The sequence below is a fragment of the Anabrus simplex genome, chromosome 5 (assembly GCF_040414725.1).
Source record: "Anabrus simplex isolate iqAnaSimp1 chromosome 5, ASM4041472v1, whole genome shotgun sequence".
Lineage (NCBI taxonomy): Eukaryota > Metazoa > Arthropoda > Insecta > Orthoptera > Tettigoniidae > Anabrus > Anabrus simplex.
This window is the reverse complement of record NC_090269.1, coordinates 311591638-311618037: the sequence shown is the minus strand read 5'-3', so window position 1 is coordinate 311618037 and position 26400 is coordinate 311591638. Positions and strand designations below refer to the sequence as shown.

Genomic DNA, 26400 nt, shown 5'->3' with positions numbered 1-26400 from the left:
AACCACAGCAAATTTAATTGTGAAATTAAACACGGGAGCCTGTTTCTTTTTACCAGCAGTGAATTTGTGCCCTACTTTAAGGATGTTTTATTAATATTTGCGAAAGATGATTCACTGTAAGGTCTATTTGTTATTAACTGCTTACCGGTACGTATGACTTAAACAGTCTACACAAGTATTTGATCGGTGCTCACCACTTACTGCCCGACTGCAAGTAGTCCTAGTCTAGAAGAACAGAAGGCATATATTTTCGTCTTGTGGGGTCGCTCTTGTTCAAGTTTGCGTACTTGTGCATTTACTTTGAGAATTCTGTTTAACATTGCTCTCAACAGCCACAAATGCATAAGCCAGTGTCGAAGGTGAGGTGTATTCAGATTATCGCTTAGCTGCTGTCCATAGGCCGTTCATGAGACTGGTTTTTCTCCTTTCCTCAGAATATAATGGCAATATGTTATGTAACCACTGAGAAGGAACATGTTGATTATGTTGAAAGAAATACATAGAAACCAGTGTTGAGTCTTTCTTCTATGACCAACCTTGATAGCTGCAGTCAAAGTGCGGCCAGTGTCCTGTATTCGGGAGATAGTGGGTTCAAACCCCACTGTCGACAGCCCTGAAGATAGTTTTCCGTGGTTTCAGGTTTTCACATCAGGCGAATGCTGGGGTTGTACCTTAATTGTGGCAATGGCTGTGTCGTCCTTCCCTCTCCTAGCCCCTTCCTTTCCGATCATCGCCGTTAGACCTATCTGTGTCAGTGCGACATAAAGCAACTTGTAAAAAAAAAAAAAAAAAAAAAAAACCCTAAACTTTCTTCTTCAGTCCATGCTGTCATGTTATTACTAACCATTTGTTCCTCAATTAATAGCAGTTCTATAACACTACTATGAAACAAAGCACAAAAGAACTTCCAGGTTTTCTCAGGTTAGGACGCATACTGTGAAAGGTACTGAGAAGGAAAAGCCAAAAATATGTTACCAGAAAAGGGCAGGAGGAAAGGTTCTAAGGTTCTAGGTGATGTAGGGGTGGAGGATGGAATATCTATGAAAGTGATTTTCCAGGTTCTGTACGTGAAATAAAGTTGAGCAGCTACCTTGGTGTTCATATTGGGGGAAGAAATACCTTTTAAAGACAACTCTAACATGTTGGGTGCTAGAATACATCCATGGTATCCCCTACCTGTTGTAAGAGGCCACTAAAAGGGGCCACAGGGGCTCTTATCTTAGGAGCATGGGTTAGTAACCACGGGGTCTTAAGCTAAGTCCTGGCATTGCTTCCACTTGTGTCAGGCTCCTTACTTTAATCTATCCTATCTGACCTCCCTTGATTAACTCTTGTTCTTTTCTGACCCCAACGGTATTAGGTTGTGAGGCACAGGGTGTCTTTAATTTTCACACTCCTCAGGGTCCTCGTCTTTCTTTGGCTGATACCTTCATATTTGTTTGCCTAGTTGTACTTCCTCTTAAAACAATAATCACCGCCCTATTAAAGACAGACTAGCTACAGTAGAACCTCGCTAATCCTTCACCTGCCGGACTGAGGGTATGTTCGGAACATACGAAAAGTCAGCTTACCAAAGTAGCAATAGTATTTACTGTAATACTAGCTGTATTACCCGGCGCTGCCTGGACACTTATTTCATTGTTTACTTTTAGATACTGTGTTGTTTGTCCAACCCTCGTCCCGTTTCTTTACGGGGTCGAATATGAGGTGAGATGAATCTATTGTGGCAGGTTCTTATTACTACCGGATGCCCTTCCTGACGTCAACCTCATCAGAGGAGTTAATGAGATGAAATGAATGATGTGATATATGATAGTAGGAAGGGAGAGGGTGAAACCCAGTGCCGGCACATAGCCTACTCCTGTCGAATAGCACCAAGGGATCTGCTCAAGGCTTAATGTCTCCATCTGACGGACAAATCACCAACAGTGTCATGCCCTCACTCCATATGAGCACTGCGGAGAGGTTTGGAATTTAATCCAGGCTTTTTGCATGCAATGTAGTGATTAGAAATTGATAACATTGTTCTAGAACTTTGATAAATTCAAAACTGATAACATTGTTCTACAACTTTAACCTTGTAAGAATATAGTTGAAGATGTTCAAAATATGAACGAAACATGTCCTATGTTTTAACAGTTAAGCAGTGAAATAAGGATGAGATCCTAATTTTATAATTGCTTTTAATGTATTGAATTGGTGGAAATCAAAGTTGCATTGTTCTCCTTTTAAGACTTTCAATACGGAAAAAATGAGGATAGTCTCTTGCAGAGGTGGCGATGTCGGTCGGTGAGGTCTGGCACGAAGTCGGTGTTCCAAAACATCCCACAGGTGTTCTATAGGATTCAGGTCGGGACTCTGTGCAGGCCAGTCCATTACAGGGATGTTATGTTATTGTTATGTAACCACTCCGCCACAGGTCATGCATTATGAACAGGTGCTCGATCTTGTTGAAAGTTGCAATCGCCATCCCCGAAGTGCTCTTCAACAGTGGGAAGCAACAAGGTGCTTAAAACATCAATGTAGGCCTGTGCTGTGATAGTGTCACGCAAAACAACAAGGAGTGCAAGCCCCCTTCATGGAAAACATGACCACACCCTAACACCACCACCTCCTAATTTTACTGTTGGCACTACACACGCTGGCAGATGACGTTCACCGGGCATTCGCCATACCCACACCCTGCCATTGGATCGCCACATTGTATACCGTAATTAGTCAATCCACACAACGTTTTTCCACTGTTCAATCGTCCAATGTTTCCGCTCCTTACACCAAGCGAGGCGTTGTTTGGCATTGACCTGCATGATGTGTGGCTTATGGGCAGCTGCTCGACCATGAAATCCAAGTTTTCTCACCTCCCGCTGAACTGTGTTGATCCTGACGCAGTTTAGAATTCCTTTGTGATGGTCTGGGTAGATGCCTGCCTATTACACTTGACGAACCTCTTCAACTGTCGGCAGTCTCTGTCAGTCAACAGATGAGGTCAGCATGTATGCTTTAGTGCTGTACGTGTCTCTTCACGTTTCCACTTCACTATCACATCAGAAACAGTGGACCTAGGGATGTTTAGGAGTGTGGAAATCTTGCGTACAGACTTCTGACACAAGTGATATCCAATCACCTGACCTGAAGTCCGTGAATTCCGTGGAGCGCCCCATTCTGCTCTCTCACGATGTCGAATAACTACTGAGATCGCTGCTATGGAGTACCTGGTAGTAGGTGGCAGCACAATGCATCTAAGGTGAAAAACGTATGTTTTTGGGGGTGCCCGGATACTTTTGATTACATACATACATACATACATACAGTCAGACATTCTGATTTATATAGATTGTACATATTAATATAACATACTGTACTGTAATAAATAGGCCTAATTTAAACACTTCAGAGTGAAAAAAATCAGTAATGCTCATATGTCTGGCAGTTGACCTCCAAGATTTTGCTGCTATATCCCTTTATTTCTTTATCTTTCAAACATCCATAGAGATGGAATAAGAATTCTGATCAATGTACTGAAGAACTAAATCTTGAATCTGGTTGAAATCTACATGGGATACTTGACTGGGAGATTTGTAGTTTTCATCAGTTTCTTTTCCTCACTATTGTATGCCTTATGGATAACAGGTGTGATTATCAGATAGTCATCTAGTTCTTTCGTTGTGTAGTCAACATCATTTTTAGAAAGCCACCAGTCATAATTGATTTGAAAATCAGCTTTCTATCTTGAACAATTTACCTGTATATCTTAATTTTTATTTTTATTGTCATTTTGATAAATTCAACTGCCTTTGCCAGCCAGATTTTAGGTGAGGATTTTTCAAGTGTTGATGCTGTCATTTCTTCTCAAGCCTCTGCAGTTAAATAGCATTATTTATATAAAATACTACCTGTTACCCGCAGGTTCAATCGCATGGATTTCGTAATTTGATAAACGTAATCATTCCTCAGTACTGCACTAAGACATTATCTGAAAATTCCTAAAGTATAAAAACTCGCTGAAAAATTGTGTTTTATTTACTCCATTACCTCAGTGTAAACCATGTTTGTGGTATTGCCTTTTGGGGCGAAGATGATCAGACTGCTGGCATAGCTAAGACTGGAACATGCAACATAGAACTGTCCATGTTAGAAACAGTCTTTTTTCTTTAAAAAAAAAAAAAAGTTTCTTTATTTTTAAAGGAGGTTGCAAATACCAATTTTCACATCTGTAACATTCAGTTTTTGATATATAAGTATCCTCAATAAAAAGATTTCAACTCTTCCTCCACTCCCCCCCACCAATTAAGTGGACTTCCGATAACAAAATGTACATGTTCCTCTATTTTTAAAGGAGATTCCAAATACCAATTTTCATGTCTGTAACAACTTCAGTTTTTGAGATATAAGTATTCTCAGTAGCCTTGGAGCTTGGCATCAGACAGCCTCCTTGACACGGTCCATGCAGCGCCTCCTAGAGAACAAGGCCTGGCAATACGATTTGTGACATTACGAACGTGGGCCCAGCACGAGCTCTCCGACGGTTAGTGGATAGTAGATGAAGTTAATTCCTAATTCCTTACGTTAAACGCTTGTTAAACTACATTCAAGCCAGTGAGATAAAATTCCTAAGAAGTATGATAGGAAAGACAGAGCGAGAAATGAAGATGTTAGGAAGGAAGTTGGGATAGGAAAGCTAAATGAGAGAGTTGAAAAGTATAAACTAAGGTGTTTGGACATGTAAAGAGGATGGAGGGGAATAGAATTCCAAGACAGATGCTGGAGGCTAAGTGCGAGGGCAAGAGGAAGACCAAGAACAAGGTGGATTGAATCAGTGAAGAGCGGCATAAGAAGACGAAATTTAGACTTGGACAAGATCGTGGAAGAGGAATGGTGGAAGGAAAGTGGAAGATGGAGAAGTGCCATAAATACCTTGACCCGGCAGGAGCTGAATAAGGGGAAATGAGGATGGTGATGATAAATTAATTGGAGAAAAAGTGAGGAATACGAAAATTATCCCAAGTAAGAGCTTGGATAGGGACCACAGATTTCTAGTGTGAATATCCACAGCCTGTTTCCAGTCATTTGATCAGGTCAGGAATGGAATGAATGAAGCCCCTTTCTAGCAGCAAGGATGGAAATTGTGCCAGCTGCTGAAGCTTGTCGCACTCCTCTGGGTCAATGATTAATGAAATGAAATATTGCAGAGTGTTGCTGGAATGAAAGATAACAGGGAAAACTGGAGTACCCAGAGAAAAACCTGTCCTGCCTCCACTTTGTCCAGCACAAATCGCACATGGAGTGACTGGGATTTGAACCACAGAACCCAGCGATGAGAGGCTGGCGCGCTGCTGCTTGAGCCATGGAGTCTTACACAGATTTCTAGTAGTGGATCTAAATTGCATAGTTAAAGCTAAACATGCAGTAAAGTGATTGCCAATGGAAAATGAAAAGTGAAATCAAGAAGGATTTTCAAAATTTGATAGTGGCTTAATTGCCAAAAAATGAGACAAGTAGTGTTGATGAAGAGTGGAATGCATTTAGAAAAACATTAGTTAATTGTGCAGTAGAGGTAGGGCCTGTGTTATAGAACCTGTTTGAAGAGGAACAACGTGGATTTAAAAGAAATAGAGGAACCACAGACCTAATTTTTTCACTCCGGCAGCTAATGGAAAAGTTTTGGGAAAAATGGAAGGACTTGATAATAGTGTTTTTGAATTTGGAAAAAAACACATGGGCAGGATGGAGAGAGGAAATATATGGGAACGTTTAGAAAAACATAACATCCCAGAAGCACTAATTAAAAAAGTTCAGATGTTGTATAATGGTTGTGAAAGTAGTGTGCAAGTAGGAGATGGGAGATATCAGTGGTTTAAAACAAGGAGAGGTGTCGAACAAGGGAGTTCTCTTTCCACATTGCTCTTCATTTCACTCATGGATACTATTATAAAGGATCTCAAAGGAATAGATAGATAAATAACGCATTTGTTTTTGCTGATGATGTTGCCATTTGGGGGGAAACTGAGGGAGATGTTCAGAGGAGACTGGATCTTTCGAACACCAAGTTTTAAGAATATGAGTTAAATGTGAGCAAGAGCAGAACAGTGATAATGAAAGTTAGAACAAATACACCTTGTACCCTCACTCTCGAGTGAGAGAAGATTGAATGTGTGAATACCTTCAAATATCTGGGGAGTACAATATCAAATGACGGAAGTGCCAAGAACGAGGTGTTGGAACAGGGCGCAGAACAGATCCAACTTCTTCCATCAAGTACGGAACATAGTATGGGACAAGGAAGTTCCTCAGAGGGCTAAACACACTGTGTTTAAGACTTATCTCCTGCCCATCATGACATATAGTCTGGAGAGTTGCATCATACATAAGAGAAGTGCAAGCTTGTGAAATGAAGTTCCTTAGATCAGCTGTACAGAAAACAAGGAAGGACAGAATTAGGAATGATCAGATACGAGAAGAGACCTGCAGGTTAACCTGATCATGGAAGGCTGAAGTGGGTAGGACATGTTAAGCGGATGCAGGTGACTGAAACACCAAGGCAGTATTTTGAAAAGATTGTTCTGGGACGAAGACCAATTGGACGCCCTGAAAAAGGGTGGTTCGACCAGATAAGAGAAGACCTATAGAAGAGAGGAGAAACATGGGATGCCCTAGAGAGAAGCATACCAGGACCATAATAAATGGAGGCTCATCGTTCTGAAACACCCTACCCGGCTCGCTGGAAAGAATTCATGATGATGATGATGATGAAGTATCCTCAATAGAAAGATTTTAACTCCTCTTTTACTTCTCCTCCCCCCCTCCCCACTGTTAAGTGAACTTTTGATAACAAAATATACACGTTTCTTTATTTTCAAAAGAGATACCAAATGCCAATTTTCACGTCTGTACAGTAACATTTTCAGTTTCTGAAATATAAGTATCCTCATAAAAATAATTAAACTCTTTTTTCTTTCGGTTCTTTTCATCCCCTCCTCACCCCAAAGTGGATTTTCCAAAAACAAAATAAGTATTTACTTTTCGAGGAGATTTGAAATACCAGTTTCTGATGTAAACCAAATTCCGTAAGGATATGCAGTAGTGATTCACGATGGATACTACCACAGGCTTTTTGAAAATCAACAAAAGTGATCACTAAATTTTTGCTCCTAATCCTTTGATGTTTTATAATCCATATGAGACTGATAATTTGACCTGGACAGCTTCGTCTTGGATAAAAACCACCCTGATATTCACCAAATTCACTATCATGTTAATGAATTCTAGAATGTAAAATCTTAGAAAAAATCTTATAAGTGGTTTCCAGCAAAGAAATTCCTCGACAATTACTAGGATCTGATCTATTGCCTTTTTTGTGTAGTGGGTGTATAATTGCAACATTCCATTCTTCAGGCAAATTTTCAGTATTACATATGTCAATGAAATGTTTATGTACATTCCGAATATTCTGTAAATTTGCATTCTTCCAAAGTTCCGCTACTAGTTGATTCTCTCCCGCCGCTTTAAAATTTTAAAGTGAATCAATAGCTGCACATACTTTATTCCAGAGGTGTTTATTTCTGGGATACAGATTAAATTCAAAATATATTTGTAAATAAAAAAATAAATCCTTTTTTTCAGTTGTATATATTTTATGGAATTTAATTCAGATTTATTTCTTTTTCTATTTTTGTGTTCACTTTGAAAATAATTTTTATTTGACCGAATGAGTTGGCTGTGCAGTTAGGTCGCACAGCTGTGAGCTTGCATTTGGGAGATAGTGGGTTTAAACCGCATTGTCGGCAGCCTTGGGGATGATGATCCGTGGTTTCCCATTTTCACACCAGACAAATACAGGGCTGTACTTTAATGAAGGCCATGGCCACGAAATAAATAAATAAATAAATAAATGAGCTGTGGTAAAGGCTAGGGCATTACTTGGAAGCAGTGCACAGTTCTTATACTGGGAGGACTGTGAAAATTGGGCAACCAGTAGGGAACATCTGAAGGTGGCAGTGATCAATCTCTTGTCACTGAGTGGAAAGTCAGAAGAGGTGATTTGTTTTATGGAGAAGGAGTATATAGCTATAATGGGATTGATTGAGGTTAAGTGGAGAGGAAAAGGAAAGAGGTTGAGGAAGGGATGCACACACTACTGGACATACGGTAAAGAGTGGAGTGGGGTTAATAACCTACAAGATATTAGATGAATATTTATTTATTTATTTTATTATTTATTCGTGTCAGAGGTACCAATATATAAGAAATCAATTCAAATACAATTCATAAAATTAAATAATAAAAATATGAAGTATGTTAATTACACAAAATGAAAGACATATGAACAAATTAATTGTAAAAAAAATAAAAAAAAGGAGAAAGGAAGTATTACATGAAAATATCTACACTATATAGGCTATACATTATTTACACAAGTTGTGACCAGTATTTGGCTACATTGATGGCATTGTTTCCGGCCAGTGCCAATTCCAACCCTGTACATGAATCTGGGCATAGACGACAGTGCAAGAGGTGCGTAGAAGTCTGTTCCTCTCCACATTCGCATAATGAGTCCCCACCATGCACGATGCCCCATTTCACAAGATTGTCCTTAGATCTTGCAACGCCGGTCCGCAGTCTGTTTAATGACTTCCATATACACCATCCCTTTTTGTGACCAGGTGGCAACTTCTCTTCAATTTCAACACGTTCCGGATGATCTGGGTACCTTTGTTTCCATAGCTTAACCCTGGCCTTTTTTGGGTCAGAATCGAGTGGAGCAGAAGACTGTAGAAAACTCTTCCTGGATATCAGTCGAGCTGGAGGTGGCTGATGTTCATGAAGGGGGTGGGCTGAGATGCTGCAAACCTTTTGTCTCTCGATATTAGTGGCCACCTCACGTCTAATATCAGGTGGGGCTATACCTGCAAGTGAATACAACTTATGTGTGGGTGTTGGTCTTAAACAGCCTGTAATTAGCCTGCAGGTTTCGTTCAAGGCAATGTCGACTTTCTTTGCGTGAGCTGATTTCTACCACACGGGACTAGCATATTCAGTAGCAGAGTGCTAGGGAAGTTGTCCTTACTGTCTGGGGGTGGGCACCCCATCCAGAAACAGTTACCTTACGCAGTAGGCAGTTTTGTGATGAAACTTTTGCCTTGAGTTTGGTGCAGTGTGTGGTGTAGGTCAGCGAAGGATCCAGGGTAACACCAAGGTAAACTTTAGTATTGCTATGTTCTAGCTCCATTCCTTTCCATTTCACACGCAGCTTCCGCAGGGCTTCTTTGTTCTTTAAATGAAAGGCGCACACACTAGTTTTCGATGGGTTTGGCTTGAGGTGATTTTCCTCCTAGTAGGGTGTATTTGCATGTGATATTGTTATACATCCGGGTGTCTCCTGGGCAACGGACTAGGACTTTTCCTAGACGGCTGATTCTCTCATTCCAGAAGTACCAAGATCAATTTCAATGAATATATATGTAAAGTGGACAACATACTGCAATAATGAAGATATATTTAAGGACAGAGAATGGAGGAGGCCTGAAGGATTTCATCAAAGTGTATGCACCCCAGACTGGATGCAAAGAAGAAGAAATGGACAAATTGCTGGAGACACTGGTGAAAGAAATAAAGAATGTGGCAGTGAGTGTCATGGGAAACTTTAATGCAATTGTTGGATACGACAACGAGGAATGGAAGAAGCAATTGGACCTATAGGATATGGAAAGAGGAATGAAGAGAGAGAGAGAAGTTGGTGGATTTTTGTGCGAGACTGGCGAGTTGGCCATGTGGTTAGGGGCATACAACTGTTGGCTTGTATTTGGGAGATAATAGGTTCGAACCCCACTATCGACAGCCCTGAAGATGATTTTCTGTGGTGTCCCATTTTCACACCAGAAAAATGCTGGGGCTGTACTTAATTAAGGCCACAGCCGCTTCCTCCACACTCCTAGTCCTTTCCTATCCCATCGTCGTCTTCCTCTACACTCCTAGTCCTTTCCTATCCCATCGTCGTCAGAAGACCTATCTGTATCGGTGCGGCGTAAAGCCACTTGTAAAAATATTTTTAAAAAGTGTGAGAAATCAGTTCAATGTGAGCAATATGTGGTTCAGGAAGAAGAATAATAGAAAGATTACAAGATATGGAAGGGGAAATGGGACAAAGACGGTAATTGATTACTTCTTGGTAGAAAGAGTAAATCGTAGACAGTTACTAGATATAACAGCCTTGCCAGAAGTAGCGTTTGATGGAAAGAGAGAAGTTGGTGGAATTTTGTGTGAGACTGGCCAGTTGGCCATGCGGTTAGGGGCGCACAACTGTTGGCTTATATTTGGGTAATGGTAGCAAAAATAAAAGTAGTAAAAATAGTGAAAATGAAAAAAAATATAGAAGAAAAATTCCAAAATTAATTGAAACAACACATAGGCCTACCCTGAACTGAGGTGGAAGTGGGGAATTGGAATGAGACATGTCAAACTAAATTGAATTCTTTTATGATTATATTCTTTTGTGTTGATTTCTTGCTCTCTTCTTACATCTTTAGTTGATTACCGGTATATTTGTTTGTGTTGATTTCTTACTCTTACTCTTAGTTTCTTCTTTCTCTTTTTAAAACTAATTTTTGTTTTTCTTCTGAGCAGCCATGTTTTGAAGATGAAAATCAGTTAGAGGCTAGGTTTGAGTGCCCCATCTGTCTGCAGTGTTTAAGAGAGCCTGTCCTGACTTCTTGTGGACATCGCTTCTGCAGTGACTGCATTAAGGATTGGCTGAGGTAAGTAGTGCATTAATTTTGTTTTCTCACTGCTATAAACATGACTTTGTTTAATATTTTAAGAATCTTCTGAACTTGACAAATGGTGCAATAAGTTCATGTTATTGTGCAGTAATTATTGAAGTTTATGCTTTTCTTTCAATTATTTTAAAATTAAAACCTCTTCATTTATGTAATTGATACCGTAACATTTATCTGTTTATGAGACTGTTTGGAGGACTGTTGTCTCGTATAGAGCACCTGTAGCAAATTGGTCAGCTGTACCTTCCCTTATAAATTGACTGAAAAGAAATCAAGTATGTATGTACACTAGCTGATGTACCCGTGCTTTGCTACGGAATTCTACATTTTATACAGAATTCTAGGTTAGGTAGTGTACACCTTGTGAGCAAGATTGTATTATATTGCATAGCTCTTAACGTTACCCTAGAAACATGACGGGGAAGTCACCAAAGGTCTTTTCTCATACGAAGACTGGGTTAGGGAATTTTCATTGCAATGGTAGGCCCGCTCGCCTACCATCATTCACAATGAGGTTGGGGAGTTTTCATTATAATGGCAGACACTCACTCTCCACCTGCTTTTCTACATCTTCAGAAAGACTGTCTTAGTGGTTTTCCCAAGTGAAATGAACATAGGTCATTACAATGACGTCAGTAGGAATGGTGCGATTAAAAGCAATATGAAATACTCGATCAAATGAAAAACCACGCATTTTCTCACTTTTAACAAACAATACTATGTTGCCGATCCAACAGTCCAAAGTTCCAGAGCTGGAATGACCAAGCCACAGACAGCCGTGATCTGTGAACACTTTGTCTTTTTTTGGCGGGGAGGGGGTGGGGGTCAAATAGTGGAGAGTTCCAGGGCAAATCTATGCCCTTTTACTCATCTGTTTCCTAGGAGTACCTGATGAGTCGGAAAATCTCATTTCACTACACTGGCGGCAGAAAAATCTAACTTGGAGGCAAATTTTTTCTGGAAGACAGAGGAGAAAACCTTTCTTAACTGATAATTTGGAATGAAACGAATGTAGAATTCAATAAAAGTGAAGAGGGAGATGCTTTTCTTAAGAAACGGCTCTTTTCAGGGTTGAATTTTGAATTATTTAGTGAATTGTGGTGCTATAATTTTTAATGGGCCTATATTGTAATTCTAGACCAGGTCATACTACTATTACGAAGTGAACCTCTGTCAAATGTGCACACCGCTCATTCAAAACAGCGCGTCAGAGTAGGGATCGAATAGCTGAATGCTATGATGAACCGGTGTGTTACGTACCAGCAGTATCAGACAATGTATGAACCAGAGGAATGGCATGCTAAAGAAAATTTTTTCTAACTCCCCAGCTATTTCCCACCAGTATTCAGTCAGGCTGTTATACTCGGTACACAACAGTAATCCTTTCTGTTGGAGTTGAGGGCACCATAAGAGGCAAAGAACATCACAACAAACAATGGTCAGTGTAATGTTATTGTTGATCAATGTTATGCACTTTGGATGTTGTAGGCCTTCACATTTAGTTTTCTTCCGACTCTGAAATACTACTCTTATCATAGTCGGTACGGTAAAACTGAATAAAAATGATCGGAAATTGTATTCTCTGTAACTTTTGTTATGTAGTACTTTTCGATAGGACCAATAACATATTTAAATTAAATTAAATAATTCTTCACACCGTGGAAGCTTCACTTCTAAAAAAACATACTTAAAAGTTAAAATTTTGGGTGCCTACCCCTAAACTACAATTTCACCCAGGGTCAGTAAAATTGTTTATAGCTTAGACTATAGTTCCTTCTTCCCCGACTCCGTATACCGATTTTCATTAAATTCTGTTAACCCATTTTCTCGTGGCTCGGTGTTGGTGTGGACTTAGCAACAAAAATCGAAATTCATGGATATCTGTGTTATCATAGCCGGTACAGTAAAATACCAGTATAACAAAGTTTTGGGGACCTCTGAAATTAATTTGTTATACTGAAATTTTGTTATACTGAAATAAGTCAATTCGTAAGAACTCACCTAGTATTATATCCGTTAGTTATTGTTGTTTTTAGGGGCTTAACTATGAGGTCATCTGCCCTGTTATATCAGCTGCAGGTTCTATATAACTTCAAAATACCATTATAATAATAAGAGTTACAGTACTGACAGATGTTTTCAGAAAATCTATTTTTACATTGTACCAGCAAGTCTACACACTGTTCCAGAACATCATTTTTTGAAAAAGTCTGTGATTTTCTTCTGAACAGATCCAGACACAAAAGCTCGTTCCAAATAGTCACCAACCACTGCACATGAATTTAAAACAGATTCTGGCACATCACTTCGTGACACGAGAAAATCTTGAAGGCTACATGCCATGTTCGTTGCCTGCTGAAGAGTCAAGCTCTGTCGATCACAATCATTTTGGGGGTTGTCTTCCTCTTCCTCCTCATCGCATGGATCTCTATCATTCATAATGTCCTCCACAATTTCCTCATTTGTGATTTCTTTGTGGGCTATTACATCACTATCTACATTGATGTAGTCGGTAAGACTTACCGTAGATGGCACATCCAACGTTGTACACAAACGCTTCCAATTCTCCTCGGTTTCCACATCATCCAACACTTCACTTTCTGCGATGTCTTCTGTAAAAACCACTCCAGCTTTTCTAAAGCAGTTTGTGATGATGTCTGCATTCAGGGATTTCCATGCAGCATTAAACATCTGCATTGCTTCCAATATATTGATGTTAAAGGCTCTATTCGTGGCAACGTTGCACAGCATTCGACGGACTACACGAGCTCGGTAATGCCGCTTTACTGCATGAATTATACCCTGATCTAGCGGCTGCAGAATTGAAGTTGTATTTGGAGGCAAAAATAAAACTTTTACATGCTCCAAATGGCGAGGCACACAATTATGAGAAGAGCAATTGTCCAATAATAGAAGAATTCTCCTCTTTTCGGCCTTCATCCGACGTTCCAAGTCCAACAACCACTCTTTGAATAGCACAGATGTCATCCATGCCTTAGAATTGTGCCTGTATTTCACAGGGCTGATGTTGCACCCCCTTGAAGCACCTTGGCTTCCCAAATTTCCCAATTATGAGAGGCTTCAGTTTGTCCGTCCCTGTGGAATTGGTGCACAAAAGAGCCGTGATACGTTCTTTTGAACGTTTGCCCCCAAAACACTTATTTCCCTTAAAATCAAGGGTTTTGTTCGGCATTAGTTTATAAAATAAAGCAGTTTCGTCTACATTATAAATGTCTGCCGGCGAATATTCTTTCAAGGCATCCTTTAGAGTCTCCAGCCGCCATGAAGACGCAACTTCCGTCGGGCCATTGTTAGCTTCACCATTTATAATTTTGTGGGATATGCCATATCTCTCCCGGAACCTATGAAGCCAACCAGGGGCCTATTCCACGAACGAACTTTGCAACTTTTCACTTTTCACTTTGCACTTTTCAGTTCAGATTTTGTTCCACCATCACTTTTCAGATTTAACTTGCAAAGTGAAAAGTGAAAAGTGAAAAGTTAGGAATCATTTCACTTTTCAAGCCTGTTATGTTCCTCCATTGGTACAGAAATGCAAAGTGCAAAGAAATGAAGTGAAAAGTTTTCATAAATCTTGCAAAGAGATGATTCCCTTTTCATATGTTAATTAACAAGTATGTACACTAGTTTCTCGGCGTAGAATTTGGTTTAGTGATATAAACACGTTACGACGTGAGCTTTTATTAGCATCAAGTGAGGACAGTGATGAAGAATCCAATAAGAGAACGTACAAAGACGAGATTAATTTTCATAACCTCACTTCGACGGACTTTCGCGAGTGATTTCGTATTACCCCAACACAGGCTCATTATATTCTTGAAATGATCGGACATTTATTGAAACATGTAACAAAAAGAAGTCAATCCCTTTCCGGAAAAGAACAAATTCTTATATGCTTACATTGGTTAGTAAATGGTGCCCAGCTGCACGGTGTAACACCAGTGCATGGGACATCACAACAATTATTTGCGAACTGTTACCAAAGTCGTAGATGTTATAGTAAATGTAATATTTCCTAACAGTACGTTGGCCTGATAATCCACTCAATATAGCGACGGCATTTCTAATGAAGGGTGAATTTCCTTCTGTGTGTGAATGTGTTGACGGCAGCCTACTCTCGTTAATATTGATGTGTCATAATTTGAGAGGTTATCTTTAAAGTTGTCGAAAAAGTATGTCACGTTTCTCCTTGACAACTTCCAGCACAGCCAGCTACTTGTAATAACCTTTTTTCCCATGATAAAAACGTAAACTGTACGACAATTATGCCGTCAAATTCGCCGCGAAAAGTAAAGCATTAAAATCGTAGAGTATTAGGCCTATACAGTTTGCTCATGGAATAATCTCGATCGTATCACTCATTCGCAAAGACTTTTCACTTTGCGAAAAAATTGAAAAGTACAACCTAGACCATGGTGGAACAGAAAGACTTTGCACTTTGCAAAATTTGAAAAGTGAAAAGTGCAAAGTTGAAAAGTTGCAAAGTTCGTTCGTGGAACAGGCCCCAGCACTACCCATAAACTCAGGTGACGCAAGCGAACGTGCGAAAGATCGCGCACGCTCACATAACAGTGGGCCATTTATTGGAATGTTTTACTCCGCATTTCCACAAACCACGTACCCTATAGTACGTGCACCTTTTCTTGAGCCCTGGTTCCCATTCGTTACTATGGAGATTCGGGCTCAAGAAAAGGTGCGCGTACTATATAGACGGCTTGGTCCACCTCCTTGTAGTCGGCTGTCCTGATCTTCTTACGCTGTGGACCTAGGGCATCAGCATCAATGTTTTCCTCTATCTTGCTTTTCTGTTTTAAAAACGTACAAAGTGTTGACGGGCTAATGCCATACTTCTTCGCTACATCTCCTTTCTTTCCGCCTTTCTCTACTTCCGCAAGTATTTTACGTTTTTCACTCAACGAAAACTGCTGTCGCTTCTGCTTATCCATTTGCGATGATATGTACGGCACTTATTTATTTAACGAAATGCACACGAACTTTGCAAGGTTAATGATATAACCTTAACAGCAAGAAGAAGTAGTTCTCCAAGAGAGAAAGAGAAAACAAGCAGAATCAGCCTGGATTTTTATTCTTCTGATTGACCGCAGCTAGACCGGTCCAAATAATGACATGAGAAGTCAAAGAGAACGTGAAAAGTGCTTTGAATAGGCTTTGCGAATTAAATACGAAGAAGAAACATGCAATGCATCCGTCGCGTTCATTGGTGGATTACAAACATCGCGATCCTACTCAGCCAATAGTGTGACGTCTTACATCGGTTGATGGGCCAAGCCTATTGGTTGCGCAAAGCGTAGCGTTCATTGGTTGATTGCAAACTTGGCGCTCCTACGGGCGAAGCATATTTATTTATTTAATAGCGTACAAATGTGCATTAAAAGAAAAAAATACATTAATCTTTCGCATATTCTAGTGAACATTTTGTTCTCTTGTTGCACTTGCTGAAATGATAGCGATCGCAATGTTTATCACACAACGTACGCACACAATGTAGGGACGGTTCATGAAAGTCTGATCGCCGGCATAGACTATGGTGAAACCCATGTACCGCCAGCCTATTCAAAGCACTTCTCACGTCATTATTTGGACCGGTCCAGCTGCGGTCAATCATAGCATCAGCTGAATAAAAATCCAGGCTGATTTCTGCTTGTTTTCTCTTTCTCTCTTGGAGAACTACTTCTCGCTGCGTATGTGAAAGCTGCATTCTTATTTTCAAATCTTCCCGGAAAAAAGTTTCTTTGGATAATTCGCACGCAAGTCGTAATGTGACATCCTGGAGATGCCCAGTATTCGTTTCAGAAATCTGGCCTTTACATTTTCAGTAGTTCGAAGGTCGGACACCGTTAGTCTTTCCCAAATAAGTTCCATACCATATGTGAGAACTGGGCGAAACGTATTGGTTACACAAAAGCGATTGCCTTCTCGATCGCGTACGGTGCATATATGGAAAATGGCGATCATATCGTCTGAATAACGAAATAATTTAACCATAAAAATTTGATCATAAAACAGGATGAATTTTGGTTTTAATTTGAGAAAATATGGTCAAACTGGTAAAGAAAAGAGCTCAATTTTAATTCGTTAAACTGAAACTACGAAATTCGTTAAAATGAAATATTTTAACATACGACAAATAGGGAAAAAGGAAGGGACCAAAAAAATTATTCGTTATTCTGAAAATTTCGTTATACTGGTGTTCGTTACAGCGGAATTCTACTGTACTGTAAAAATGTATAAGAAATTAATGATTGGAAATGTAATTCTATATAACTTTAGTTATGTAGTATTTATTGATAGGACCACTAATAATATAATTATTTGAGAATTGAATTATAGGCCTTCCCCTAAATTACCATTTTCCTCAGTGTGAATAAAATGTATCCTAGATTGTAGTGGCTCATCCCCCGACTTTACATACCGATTTTCATGAAATTCTCTTTGGCTGTTTTCTCGGGATGCGTCTACAGACAGAAATTACGGAAAAGTAAAAAGTGCATTTCCTTGTTACTGTGGACATGACCGATACAGGAATACCATTCTGTTCAAATTCTGAGCAATGTACAGACAAAACTCTTATTTTATGTAAGTTATATAGATTATGAAGTAATCCTAGAAATAACATGAATAGCATTGCTACAATTGTATTCAGCTTAAAGATTACACTTTCATGAACTTGTGACATATAAATTTGCCCCTTATAAACTTACTTAGAGACCATGACGCTGCGCCATTCCTGTGTCCAGGTCAGGCTGCAAAGAAACCCAGACTAGCTCATTTCCAATTAAATTTCTAATTTTCATTGCTTTTTGAGGTCGTGGGTCCAGAGAGATAACCATTTTGCTGTGTTTGCTGGCTGACTTCCCTTCAACTAAGTCAATGGACGTCTCCATCTCGCCGATCAATTATTTTCGCATAGTAAAATTCCTAATCCTTAACCTAAGGTTGACTATAACTATTTACTTATCCTAGGGTCACATAAAAATGGCAATAAGTTTGGCTACTATCATTTATTATAATTGAAAATCTTGAAAATAAAAGAAGAATGAAATATCTTTGGAAATAATTATCTCTCTTCATTTAAAATGAGTTAATCATTGAAGTAATTCGTTGAAGATCTTTGACTAAAAAAAAATTATTTTCAATCAGGTATCGAAAATTAGAAAATAAATCTGAAATAATTCTTTGAATTCTGTCCATGTAAATTAAAATCACATCTCTTGTTCAATTCTTTTGTTGCTGAATTAGATTACAATCCCTACATTCGTTAATGTTTTAAAATTTACAGATATATCTGGGAAATCATTGATCATCATCCGTTGCCTTGACTTAAATATCCTAATTTCATGTATTCATGTCTTCACATCTCCATAGTTAATTAATAATATTGAGGATATCGATACTTTTAATAATATTGATGATTTCAATCACTTCAGTTTTCTTATATGTGGATACGTCAGGAAAAAGATAAGCGATAAGTCATTTATTACATACGCACTCTCAAAATTATCATCTATCATCATTATTAATAGCTCGTGGATATCATCCCTCTCATAAATTCTATGAATCAAGTTAACTACATAAATGTATCACATACAACACATCAACTTGTCATCACTAACTTACAACACCTCATTCATCTTTATTTATGAAAATAGGTATGATATTTCATTTAAGAAGACTCTAACAACCAATATCTTTAGCAATTATGTGTCAGTAACCTCACCAGTAGCATACTTGTGATAAGTGTGATATATTTCTATTTATAAAGCGAACATAACTATGGTTGAAAACTGGGTTAATGTTGGTGTTATGAAGAGACTTTTAATTTTTATAAATTTATTTCATTAATTGAAGTTGGCACTTTCCGAGTCTATTTCCGATTGGTCAGATGATTTTGTATTGTTGAAAATTGTTACTCATGCAACAGTCATGTTCGTCATCAAGTTGTAATGTCGCATAAGCAAGACATATCAAATGCAAGAAGGTATTGAAGGCACCAAGTTCCTTTACTTCAAATCAAAAACACATTGGCTCCCAACAGCACGGCTCTCAATAACCTGAGATGTTCAATACAAGCTAGGTCATGAAAAGTGAATTGCAGGAGTGAAAACAATGCGTCGCAATTGAGGTTAAGCAGCGGAGTAAAAATACAACACATCTCAAATTCGTGGAATCATTCACGGTTGTTGCATTCTCGTTCATAACGAAAATCAGTCCGCTGAGGCCAACAACTTCAACGGAGTGCAGCATAAATCAGTTATCAGGCAAGTACGATTCCAGGTTACGTATATATAAAGAAGAAAAGACGGTTTTAAGATTTACATTCTTCTCACCGCTTAATGCAAGAATCTCTGTGAGACCGCGAGTCTCTTTGACATATACACCATCCTTGCTATGCACACTCTTAGATTCTAGCCTCTTTCCCTTAGCGCATGTTTTCGTAACATGAACATGCACTGATCAATATAATAATAATAATAAAATAATAATTGAAGTCCATTGATCCTCCTGTTGTCATAAGATCCAATTTCCTTTGTCATATAACCTCAATTCAGCGACATGATTTCTTTGAACTTATACATAACCTTCACGCAATTCCTTCAAACTTTCACAGCATAACCTTAATTTCAATATGTCGCAAATAAAGAAATTGAAACAATTGCATGATCGAGTAAAAGGCACGTTAACAAGAATAATAAAATTGATTACAACTGACATGTCAAAATCAGAGGCGAAGGTTAGAATTATAAAATGTGAAGAGCTATGGAATTCTTTTGAAGAAGTTCAAATGAAAATAGAGGAAACAGAGATCACTGATGAAATACCTGCACTACAGTGTGAAGAGGAATGCGAGGGAGAGCGAAAGCTATTTGAATCTATTTATTTCAGAGCAGTTACACAACTGCAAACGATAATAGATGAGGCAGAGGATGTTCAAAATAATTTGCTAGCTCAAATGAACATGGCAGTAAACAACGCCAATCATCAACAGGAAGTTCCACAAAATCATAACAGAAGAATTGCTTTTTAAGAACAGTTTTGAGTCAACCATTCATAATGATATTGAACTAACAAATATTCAAAAATATCAGTATCTGATCGGTCTTCTGCAGGGTGAGGCAAGCAAAGTCATTCAAGGTTTTACCATTTCAGAAGAAAACTACACAAGTGCGTGGAACTTGCTTGTAGATACATATGATAATCAAATGATGATCATCGAGACACATCTAGATGAACTTTTCAATTTACCTACAGTTTTTAAATAGAACAAATCTAAATCACTCAGGCAATTACAATTTCATATTCAAACTCACATGGCTTCATTAAAAGGAATGAAGCAACCGGTACAATATTGGGATACATTGGTTGTTCATCTAGCAAAGAAGCAGCTGGATTTCATTGAGCAATGAGACTGGCAGGAAAGGGTGAAAAGCAACACTCCAGAGAAGATGCCAACGTTGGATGATTTCTTGAAATTTTTAACTGAGCGTTCCCAGTCATATATGCTGTTAAATCATAAAAAAAACAAGGCATTGATCACGAAGGCAAATCCGAAGGACAGACAACCTAGCAAGAAAGTTATGACGATGTCTCAGGCAAGCTGTAATCTTTGTGGTGTTAGTCACCCCCTTTTTACATGTGAAGAATTAAACGATCAGTTGAAGACAGAAGAAAACTGCTCCGAGAAAAGGGACAGTGTCATAACTGTTTGAAACCAGGACATATTGCAAAAAGTTGCAGAGGATCGAAATGCAAGAAATGTGGACTTCTTCACAACACACTTTTACATGCTGAGGAAGATGACAAACAAAATGTTAAAGAAAACCAAACCTGTGTGTCGAATCTCAGCATTCACCTGCTTCACTCAATGTGAGCTTGGCGAAAGGAATAACATCGCAAATACTTTTGTCAACAGCTTTAATTTATGTGAAAGATGTTCACGGAAGAAGAATGACATGCCGAGCCTTATTGGATCCAGGATCTTAGTCGAATCTAATAAAAGAAGGTCCGTATAAGAAGCTTGGTTTACTGAATATCAAGACAAACACACAGATCATTGGAGTAGATTGTTCCAAAGTGGAAACAAAAAGGATTACCAGAGTACACCTCGCTTCAAGGAATGACGGATTTGAGGTGGAAGCAGAATTTCTAGTTTTGCCAAATATAACAGGACGATTGCCACAGTTGGAGATCAAGAAGGACAAAATTATTATTCCAAAGGACATTTGCTTGGCAGTCCCCACATTCAACAACCCTGGAGACAGACATATTAATTGGTGCAGGACTTTATTGGAAAATAGTCATAGGTCCGCCCAAGAATGAAGCTGAAGGACAACCAGCTCTGCAAAACACCCGATTAGGCTGGATTATAGGCGGTGAAGTTTTTGAGAACAAACAAGGATCAACAACAACATGCATGAAAATTAGCAATCAACAATTATCAGATCAGATGGGAAAATTCTGGAAACAAGAAGCAATTCTGGAGATTCAACATTACACATCAGAAGAAAGAATATGTGAAACACAGTTCACGGACACCATTTGGAGAGATACAACAGGTAGATTCATTGTAAGGCTCCCTATCAAGCCGGATGTCGTCCTCGGAGAATCAAGAAAACCCGCACTAAACAGACTAGAATCATTAGTCAAGAGATTAAGCAGACACCCTGAACTCAAGACTGCTTATGCAGATTTCATGGATGAATCTGAAAAACTAGGGCATATGAGCTTGATTGTAACAAACCAAAATCAAGATGTACCAAATTCATACTTCATACCCCATCAACCAGTGGTACGTCCAGATAGTGACAGCACAAAGTGACAAGCTCATGACAGGACCTAATTTACAGCGAGATCTTTTTCACATTGTACTTAGTTTTCGCAGCCATAAGTACGTCATGGCGGCAGATGTAGAAAATATGTTTCGGCAAATCCTCATCCATCCTGAAGATCGAGCATTCCAGCAGATTTTGTGGAAAGAGGAATCTTCAGCCCCTGTGAGGATCTATCAGTTGAATACAGTAACATATGGAACTGCATCAGCACCTTACCATGCCATGAGATGCCTAAATGAATTGGCTACTCTTCATGAAAATAAATTTCCAGCAGCAGCAAAGGCTATTCGCGATGATTTTTATATGGATGACTGCTTCAGTGGAGGAGACATTCTAGAAGACGTGATCGGGCTACGGCGGCAAATACAAAATATTCTCAAGAATGGTGGAATGCATTTGAAGAAATGGAGGCTCAGCAGCAAAGAGATCTTGCAGGATTTGGAGAGCACGAAGGGACTCTACTGGTTTTAGACAAAAGTGAAGCTAGTAAGACTGTTGGACTCTTCTGGGACTCAGCACAAGATTGCCTTCAGTTTTGAGTTGAGCTGACAAAGCATCCACCAAGATCCAAAAGCGAAGTATCCTCCAAAATCGCACAGATTTTTGCTCCTCTAGGACTCGTGGGTCAGTACTGATCAAAGGGAAGTTGTTGATGCAACACTTATGGGTAGATGGATTTGAATGGGATCAGCCATTGTCTCGAGAGCACCTTCAGATTTGGAATGAGTACTATATGTCATTAGAAAAGACTGAACAACATCAGAATTATGAGAAACATAAATCCTGGGAATTGCTCTGGCTCTTTTGATTTGTTTGGATTTAGTGATGCTTCAGAGAAAGCTTTTGGGGCCTGCATTTATGCAGTTTGTCAAATGCAAAGTGGTCTCTACATTTCCAATTTACTTTGTGCGAAGAGGAAAGTAGCTCTTTTAAAACCATTTCGTTGCCAAGACTTGAATTGGAGGCAGCCCTTCTTCTTGCACAACTTGTCAGCACTACAGTGAGTGCTTTGAAAGAAAAAAAATTGGTCAAATCAGATTATGGAGTGACAGTACAATTGTTTTGGGATGAATCAACACTGAGCCAAGGCTGCTGAAGACATTTGTGGCAAACAGGGTTGCAAAGATTCAAGAAGCCACTGATGCAACCAACTGGAAGCATGTTCCTTCGACTGAAAATCCAGCCGATCTTCTATCAAGAGGAATTACTTCAGCAGAACTCGAAGACAAAAAGCTTTGGACCGGGCGAGTTGGCCGTGCGCGTAGAGGCGCGCGGCTGTGAGCTTGCATCCGGGAGATAGTAGGTTCGAATCCCACTATCGGCATCCCTGAAGATGGTTTTCCGTGGTTTCCCATTTTCACACCAGGCAAATGCTGGGGCTGTACCTTAATTAAGGCCACGGCCGCTTCCTTCCAACTCCTAGGCCTTTCCTATCCCATCGTCGCCATAAGACCTATCTGTGTCAGTGCGACGTAAAGCCCCTAGCAAAAAAAAAAAAAAGCTTTGGTATAGCGGACCTTCTTGGCTTCGTACACATCAACAACCAGAGCATTCAGAAGAATTTGAAACAGAACTACCAGAGCTGAATGTCACAGCAGTCATGTTGACAGCAACATCAACCAGCGTTCTACTGAATAAATTCTTGTCATTTCAGAAATTATGCCGTATAGTAGCATATTGTCAAAGATTCATTTATAATTGCAAACTCAAACCGCCAGAAAGGAAAAAAGGTTCACTAGAAATACAAGAAACTAGTAAAGTAGAGAAACGGGTAGTCAGATGGACACAATTAGAAGCATTCCCTACATTCACTACATTGCTTAATTAATAATCAAGACCTCCCAAAGAAGAGATCTCTAATGCACTCAGTCCGTTTTTGGATAGTGACGGATTGATTAAGGTTGGAGGAAGGCTTCGTTTTTCAGAGCTAACATCAGAACAGAGACATCCTGTGCTTCTACCAGCAAATCATCACATCACCAGAATGATCATGGAAAATGAACATCGTCGTCTGAAGCATTGTCCCCCAGAGCAACTACTATATGCAACTCGACAACGATATTGGCCTATCAGCGGCAGAAAAGAAGAGAAAAAGATTGTCAAGAGGTGTCTGAAGTGCTTTTGTTACCATCCTACAGTTCCGGAGGTACGCATGGCAGATTTACCAAAAGAAAGGGTTAGGTTAGTTGTTCGACCCTTTGTTACCACAGGAGTGGACTATGCAGGTCCAATATCTGTAAGAAAAAGCCACAGAAGGGGCCGCATTCATACTTACAAGGGTTACGTAGCTATACTGTATTTACATGCTTCAGTACCAAGGCAGTGCATTTGGAGTTGGTGTCGGAGCTAACGACCGAAACTTTCTTAGCTGCACTGCAACGCTTTACGGTGAGAAGAGGTTTGTGCAAGCAGCTTTTCTCTGATAATGGGAAGAATTTCATTGGAGCAGCCAACGCACTACAAGATATCCAGTCCTTTTTGGAAAAGGAGTCCACGACCATTACCTCCTCACTCGCTCAGCAGCAGATACAGTGGAGTTTCATTTCTCCCTGGTCACCCCACTTTGGGGGATTGTGGGAAGCAGCTGTAAAGATGATGAAGAGATATTTGCGGACTGAAACACAGGAACGCGTGCTAACTTGCAAAGAAACCTACACTATTCTTTGTGATATAGAGGCTTTATTAAATTCACATCCCCTTACTACCTTGCCAAATGATCCCAATGATTTAGAAGTCCTAACACTACCACATTTTCTTCTAAGTGACTCGATCTTGCAACCTGTGCAAAGGGATTTGTTGAGAGAACCCGATAACCGCTCGTCACGTTGGCAGCATTCGGCAGCGGTTGTGCCAGAGATGGCAGCGAGAATACTTGCAGGAATCGCAAAAACGTGTCAAGTGGCATGATACCAATTGACGTATTGATGTTGATTCTTTGGTGCTGTTATAATATTATCGCAGTTAAAGAAGGAAACTAACAGCAATCCCGAACATTTAAAGAAAGATAAGGTATGACGAATCGCACACCAAATACCAATTAATCAATGAATATTCAAGATAAACTTAAATATTATAATTGAGCGGTGTCCTAGATATTAATCAATTATATATTGTATTGAATAGGCGGACTGCTCAATTATAATATTTAAGTTTATCTTGAATATTCATTGATTGATTATAGTCAATACGGGATTAGTATGACTTGAAATGAAGCTGTTAAAGTAGATCACTTGTAAAATACCAATTAGTTTGACGTAAGCATAGGCCACTTTTACAAATCGAAGGACATGAATTTAAAAAAAGGAGAAGGGAATGGGAAAAGAATTGACGTGAATGGCAAGGATGGAAGGAGGGAAAAATCGGGCTGCTGTCTCTGTTTTTCTCTGAAATCACACGCACACAGGATGTACAGAAAGTTAGTAACGGAGAAATATGTTCGTCCAACCACAAGTCCTTGCAGAAATATCACAAACACTGAAGGGTAGAAAAAGTCTATGCCCAGCACGGGCCAGAGTTTGAAAAGACAAAGTAGGTTAAGATGTAAGAAGCCAAAATTTTTTTTTTAAGAAATCAGAACATAAAGATTGTAAAGTCTGCTCACCCTGCACAGCGAAGAAGTGGTCTCTTAGAGTTAAATTATAATTTAAAAATCGTCACGGGCCAGCCGTGTGAAAAGGTGCCTGCTCCCGCCGCTTGTATTCATAGAGAATGCCTGACTGGTCATTCGATGTATACGGCGAGTTATATATACCGTAGGAAGCGAGGCCCAGAACACACTGGAATCAGGTGACGTAATCAAGTGCAGAGCAGGCAGCAGGACGAGCAGGCAGTCGCAGACGAGGCGGGTGAGGAGACGGAGTAGAGTGATGCCAGTAGTCCTAGCCGCCTGAGCACAAGGAGGGCCGTGACTCAGAATATGTCTGAGATGTCCACTCCCATTCCATAGCAACTGGTATCCCGACTCTCAGGACCACTTACTAGGCCACTCAGCTGTTGCCCATGGTTCATGAACTAGGACTTGGCTGCAGTAACCCACACCATGAAGCATATTTGTAATAACATGACTTGATATCAAATGAATAATATAAAGTAGGAAAAAATCAATAGATGATCCTTCTGGAAGTGGAAGAGTAATGGGAGGTTACATGTAATAAATATCATTTTTGGTCCGTATTGATGATATTTGATTGAAATAATAACATTAAGTTATTTATTAGACCACCTAATCAATACGGAGGTGGTACCTTGAGCACTGGTTGTGGTAGAAGCTTGAAGGGAGCGGCGGAACCAAGTTGCCCTGCTCCAGTTGACAGAGTGAGCTTTTGGGCGGTGAGGTCTCCATTCATCTTGATAACGTCGTTGGTGGTTGATTTTGTATTGATTAGGTGGTCTAATAAATAACTTAATGTTATTATTTCAATAATGGGAGGTTGCCGATAATGTGGTGCTGGAGCTTTCTTCCCCATCACTGTTCTGTTTGCTGACTAGATGCCGCAGTGTTCTCTAAAGAGAAGAGTTATGAGTGGGGGTGGAATGAGGGAAAGGGTTCAGACAAGAGTTTCCAATGGGGTGAAATGGAAGTGAATAATTAGGCCAGAATATTAAGTTTGAAAGTGGACTTCAAGGGTTTGGTTTGTGGCAGCTTGTAGGTGTGTTAGGGTGAGAGGACGGTAGTAGGGGTGAATATCGTAGAGGGCTATGGTGATGAATCGGATTAAATCATCGAAGGTAGGAGACGGGAGAGGATAGCGGCTGGG

At 39.5% G+C, this 26400-nt stretch overlaps 1 protein-coding gene across 3 annotated transcripts in view; it reads left to right on the top strand.

Moving 5' to 3' along the window:
* Positions 1-26400, top strand: part of Traf6 (TNF-receptor-associated factor 6) — a 159355-nt gene that overhangs the window by 5715 nt on the left and 127240 nt on the right. For all 3 annotated transcript variants that reach the window (XR_010860210.2, XM_067147509.2, XM_067147510.2), the window contains exon 3: positions 10621-10751. Coding sequence is in view for 2 of the 3 variants with exons in the window: in XM_067147509.2 (XP_067003610.1) it covers positions 10621-10751 (131 nt within the window). In the remaining variant the exon portion in view is untranslated. The remainder of the gene's footprint in view (positions 1-10620; positions 10752-26400) is intronic.